Raw genomic sequence first — 6,000 nt, forward strand, 5'->3', positions numbered from 1 at the left:
ACGATGCACCACAACTTGATCTCTCCGACATCCTCCCAAGAATCCAGTCCATACAAGTGCTGAAAAGTATGGGGACCAGCACACACCCCTGACAAACTCCAGTAACAACTGGAAATAAGTCAGAGATGGTGCCACCACATCTCACAGCACTCTCATTACCAGAGTAGAGTTCAGACATCAGATCGATCAGTTTTGGTGGCACCCCACGAAGACCAAGAATCCTCCAGAGGACATCCCGATTCACTGAATCAAACGCTTTACAGAGATCAACATAGGCTGCAAGCAGCCCCTGCCAAAACTCTCATCTGTGTTCATTGAGGACCTGAAGAGCAAGGATACGGTCAATTGTTGACCTCTTTGGTGTAAAACCTGACTGCTCTGGACGCTGGTGCTCAAGCAGATGGTGGCGAACCCTATCAAGAATTATCCGAGCAAAGACCTTGCCCAGCACTGAGAGCAGCGTCACCCCTCGGTAGTTGTTGCAGTCTTGGCGATCACCCCTCTCTTTCCAGAGAGGGACAATAAGACCCCTCTTCCAGTCAGTTGGGATGATGCCTGTGTTCCAGGCAGAGCACAGAACTGCATGCAATGACACGAGTGCAGCATTTCCACCAGCCTTGACAAGTTCAGCATGGATGCCACAGATCCCTGGAGCTTTACCCCATTTCAACCGGTTCGCCGCAGACTGTTTCCACAAGCAAAAGTGGACCACAGTTGATTGGAGGGTCAGCAACAGGGATTGTAACACCCCTGATGTCCAATTCGACAGCTGGTGGATCAGCCTGGTACAACCGCTCAAAGTAACCAGTCCAGCGGGCCTTCACTTCGGACTCCTCTGTCAAGAGCCAACCACTCTCTGCTCTAACTGCAGTGCTCCGAGGGATTAGCTTGGATGAACGCAATGCGCAAATTCCCCTGTAAGCAGGATGAGAATCACCGGACCACAGGTGATGCTCTACCCCCTCACAGATTCCTCGCACATAGGCCTCCTTGTCCACCCTTAGCGCACGTACAGTTTTACGCCTCAGCTCCCTGAACAGCTCAGCTCTGCCATTCAGTCTGGCCCTGCAACTCTGGTCAGTGGTATCCAGTGTCCCTTGAGAGACAAAATTCTTCTTTGCCCAACGGTGAGTTCCAAGACATCCACTGGCAACACCAAGGATGGTGGTCTTGAAGGCATTCCACAACTCTTCAGGACCTCCCAAAGCACCCAGACCCCCCAAATCTCTACTCAGCTTGTTCACAAACTCCTCAGCTACCATCTCATCCTTGAGCTTCCAACATCCAGCCAAGGCTGGGATGGTACCATTCTCCTGGATTTAAGGTGCAACTTCAGAGTTGCTACAACAAGCCGGTGGTCAGTATTGAGGAACTGAGCACTCTGGTAGACCCTGCAGTTCTGGATCATCCTCCAGCGACCATCAACGAGGACATGGTCTATCTCCTTTGCCACATCGCCAGCGTTGGAATACCAAGTCCAGCGATGAGCTTGTGGGTGCTGAAACCATGAACCAGCCACCCTAAGTCCACGACTTTTCGCAAAGTCAAGGAACTTCGTGCTATTCTGGTTCATAGTTCCTGACCTATGGGGACCAACACACGTCTCATAACCATCCCTGTCAGTTCCAGTCGATGCATTGAAATCCCCCAAGACTAGAAGTGTATCTCGTCTGGGGCACTGATCAACCACAGACTCGAGCGTGGACAGTGACGTTACTGATCAACCACAGACTGCGTCCTTCACGGTGAGATCACTCGCCTCAGTCGGAGCATAAACTGAGACCAGGGAAATGACACCTAAGGAGTGACGAATCCTTCGTCTCATAGTACGCTCGTTGACCGGTGTTACCTCAATTATCATTGGAGTCAGCTTATTGGACACAGCTACAGCAATTCCTTGTTAATGGTAACCATCAGATTGACCAGACCAATAGTAGGTGTAACCACCCACCATGATCTCGCCGCAATCCGCTCTCCGAACCTCAGAGAGAGCTGCAATACCGATGTCCAAACGCTTGAGCTCAGATGATAACAGAGACAGGTGATCATCCTCTCTTCGGGATAGGACATTCCAGGCACCCATCCGAAGGGACCGCCTCAGATTAACCCAAGGAGACCGCCATCTGGTGGACGACACCTCAGCATCACTCCAACACACTCTCCCGCAATCTGACCCGGGAATGTTACCCCGTGGTTTCCCTCCCATCATAAAAGATTGGGGGTCCCGAAGGCTTTGCCCCAATCCCGTCATCCGGTGTCCAGCTGCCCTACGAAGGGAAGCTGCATAGGAGGTACTCCCACGGGGTGGGTTTTCACATTTCTTTGCATTTTTGTGTTTTCTGGAATGAAGGGTTTCACAGTGGCTGAAGTGCAAATCCTACCACCAACCTCCTAATAAGAAGTAACCCAACTGTAGGAGGAGGTCTGCAGACACAGTTGGGCGCTCGATATGGATGGCCGTTGGCTCACAAGGAGTTCCTCCGCCCTTTGACAGGTTTTGTTTTTAATCCTGCTGGGTGTCCATATCCAAACACCCTCCTCACCAGAAAACCTGGGGGGGGGGTGGTTTAGTCGCCGACAACCCGACCATGGAACAGGTTAGTACAGGTTTACATGGTACCTGTAGCAAATCACAGATCTAATCTGGCCTGACCTGACGTTACCACCGATCCAATATGATGTCGTCAAAAGGAATTTGTACGATCTTTGTGTCTCTTTCAGCATGGAAAGATGAAGGAAAGTTCGGTAACAAATGGTGAATGGACCTTAGGGGAAACCCATCCCCCCTCTCTCCAGGATGCGGTTACAAACGTCAATCATCGACGTGCTCTGCTCCAGCCAATGGGAGCTCGAGGTGAAGATGATGAGCCGACCAATGGGCGTTCGCATTAACCGTGACGTCATTACGGTTGAACCAATCAGTGTCTACCTTATTGAGCCCTGCGTATAAAGCACGCGCCTTCACTTCCTCCTTCACCTGTTCTGATTTTTACCCTGAAGAGTGCAGCACGAAAAGCTTCGGTCACTATTATGTCGTGTTTGTTTGTTTGTTTGTACCATATTAAAATTCTGTTGTACCAAACATCTGTATATATATATATATATATATATATATATATATATATATATATATATATATATATATATATATATATATATATATATATATATATATATGCACACACACACACACACACACACACACGATAGCTGCATTATAGTAGATTACTTTCGTTATTAGAAGCGGTGTTTGAAAATCACAACGACAACACGGAATGACGCTCAAGCTGCTATGTGTACACCTTAACATGGCGTCTTTCCAAGGGAGAAAAAGGAGATAAAACATGGGAATGCCGAGTGGGGAGGGGGTGCAGCACACCAAGCAGTTTTTATCTTATGACTCTCAGCCCCCCTGGCAAGTTGGGTTGATATTGGATGAGTAACGACCGAATACATCAGCCACAGACACGCAAATACATTCATACAGACACCAAATTGTGTATTTTAGTATGACGGATTCTTTCTTTGCTTTCCGAACAACTATTTGTCATTTTGAGATACCCTGGAAGTTCCATCATGATTAAATCTGACCTTCGGATCCAATGTTCTCACGTAAGCTTACCTTTAAGGGGACATCCCATGATCTCTAAGCGCAAGCAAACACTTCCGTTTATCCGCCAAGTGACTGGAAGCACACGGATGTATCTGGCAGAGGTTGGCTCTGGGAGAAGACGCAAGACGGCCGTCTCCTGGTCAAAGTTACCCGTGTAAACCTGCAGGTTCACACCCACACTTTGGTTACCTCCATTGGTTATGTCAGCCAATCAATTACCGATTTATAGATTCGACCTCCAAGTCTCTGAACCACAGTGTCACTCCAATCAGCAATCAATTACCATTTCCTCGCTTCCGTTCTTTGTGATGACCCAGGACTCAGAGTCATTGCTGACCTGTACTTTGTAGGATGTAACCCAGTGATACCTGGAGAAATTTCCAAACTCAACAATGGTTTAGAAGATGAAGAGTGACCAAAAAAGGAAATTGTAATGAAAATAAATGATGATGAATGACAAAAGGAATGAAGAGTGAATAACTAGAAGTGCTGTGGACTTTTGTGTAGTTGGAAAGTCACGAGTCTTTTATGATGTGTGCATCAGACATACGACCAGATAGAGGCACGACCCTGAGTGATGACGCCCGTAAAGAGAGTGAGGGAGCCAGCATCCACACTGAGCCAAGGGTTGGGATCATTGTCCGCCGCGCACCACGCACCGTCGAACCGGTCATCATCAACGAGTCCACTCTGAAGTGCAAGCACAAAATGGCATGAGTACCAGGTAGCTTTGCCGATACCAGATACAATCACTTCCCTCAACATCTGCCCTGATTCTACGGTATCGCTAGCAAGGCAGACCTGATCCAACTAAAACATGGAAAGCACTCATGCATCGTGGAGGACAGTCCTTCAAAGGAGACTTTAAGCCGGTTGTCTCATCTACGCTCTGGATCTATAAAAATCCTCGGCATCTTTTTGAAATTATTGCAGTCACCCGTTTCAGTAACGTGGAGCAATTCCAACTTCTTTACGTATGGGTCGAGCTACAGGCCTGATCTCATTTCGAGTCTGGAGGTAAGCGCAGTCGGTGCGTTATCATACCTGTATGTTCAACCGCCCACGATGAGCTCCTTGGCCCAGGTGTTTCACGCTTGATGCTGAAAGTTGCTCATCTGAGACACGGAAAGATTCAAGTCCGAGAGAAGGACAAGCACCTTGGTTGGACAATGGGACAAAAGTAACTTGTTGGTGAACTAAGTAAAGGACAACTGCAATAATGTAGTAGCCAACTTATAAAGTTAACATCAAATAAAATGTACACTGATACAGTACACTGTCGATGAATGTACATACTCAGAGCTACAAGGACAAAAAGATCCAATCGACAAAGAAACAGCTGTAACCAATTTGTTTAGTTTCCATCCCCGCAACTCAACACGAGCCAAGTGCACGGGGGCGGACAGAGAAACACGGAGGATGAATCGAACGACTCGGAATGTACAGAGTTAGACTCAAGGTGCACAGACAGACAGACAGGTAGACTGATAAATATGGATCATAATTTTTAAACCTCAAGACAGAAAAGACTAAGTTTTTTTTTTTTTTTAAAACATGAGACAGTAAATGCTGTTTATACATGTTTTTAATACTAAGCAGACAAACCTAGGTCATGAACTTCGACCGCTTGAACCCAGACCCTGGTCAAGGTGAGAACCAGGCTCAAGACCAGGACGTGTGGTTTTCTCTCCATTGATCTCGTGAACAGCATCATCGTCTCTGCGCGACTGGGAGGAGCCGACAATTGGGAAGAGGAAGACGAATCCCAGTCTCACACGTTCCCCTTTTTGTAAGTTGGTTGTGATGTCGTACAGTGTACTTCCACTTTCGAATTCTTCACCTTTTGCTTCCTTATAGCCTGTCATGAAATTGCATTAAATCAGACTTTTTCCACTTTTATTGACACATCGAAACCCACACCTTCCAAATGACAAACAAATTGTACAAATTTCAGAAAATTAATTTCTTCAAGTCATGTCATGCCACAACATGTCACATGTCACAACAATCTTCAAGTCATGTCATGTCACAATGACAATGTCATGTCACAACATGTCACATGTCACAACAATCTTCAAGTCATGTCACAGGTTTTCGATTGGATTTAGGTCGAGGCTCTGACTGGGCCACTCAAGGACATTTATCTTTTTGTTCTTCAGCCACTCCAGTGGAGCTTTGGCTTTGTTCTTCGGGTCGTTGTCATGGTGAAAGGTGAACTTCCGTCCCAACTTCAGCTTCCTTGTAGGGGGCAGCAGGTTTTCCTCGAGGATTTTTTTCTGTATTTTGTTCCATCCATTTTCCCTTCTATCCTGACAAGTGCCCCGGTCCCTGCTGATGAGAAACATGCCCATAACATGATGCTGCCACCACCATGCTTCACAGTAGGG

At 47.0% G+C, this 6,000-nt stretch overlaps 1 protein-coding gene across 3 annotated transcripts in view; it reads right to left on the bottom strand.

Moving 5' to 3' along the window:
- Window positions 1-5,354, bottom strand: part of LOC147012476 (inactive carboxypeptidase-like protein X2) — a 39,787-nt gene extending 34,433 nt beyond the window's left edge. For all 3 annotated transcript variants that reach the window (XM_085856747.1, XM_085856746.1, XM_085856745.1), the window contains exons 1-5: window positions 5,219-5,354; window positions 4,658-4,770; window positions 4,164-4,303; window positions 3,897-3,981; window positions 3,623-3,773 (exon numbers count right to left, since the gene is read on the bottom strand). In XM_085856747.1, the coding sequence (XP_085712873.1) occupies window positions 3,623-3,773; window positions 3,897-3,981; window positions 4,164-4,303; window positions 4,658-4,770; window positions 5,219-5,327 (598 nt within the window). In that variant the 5' untranslated portion in view covers window positions 5,328-5,354. The remainder of the gene's footprint in view (window positions 1-3,622; window positions 3,774-3,896; window positions 3,982-4,163; window positions 4,304-4,657; window positions 4,771-5,218) is intronic.
- Between the last annotated feature and the right edge of the window lie 646 nt (window positions 5,355-6,000).

This window comes from Eptatretus burgeri, chromosome 15, assembly GCF_056783735.1.
Source record: "Eptatretus burgeri isolate ZD-2024b chromosome 15, Ebu_testis_v1, whole genome shotgun sequence".
Lineage (NCBI taxonomy): Eukaryota > Metazoa > Chordata > Myxini > Myxiniformes > Myxinidae > Eptatretus > Eptatretus burgeri.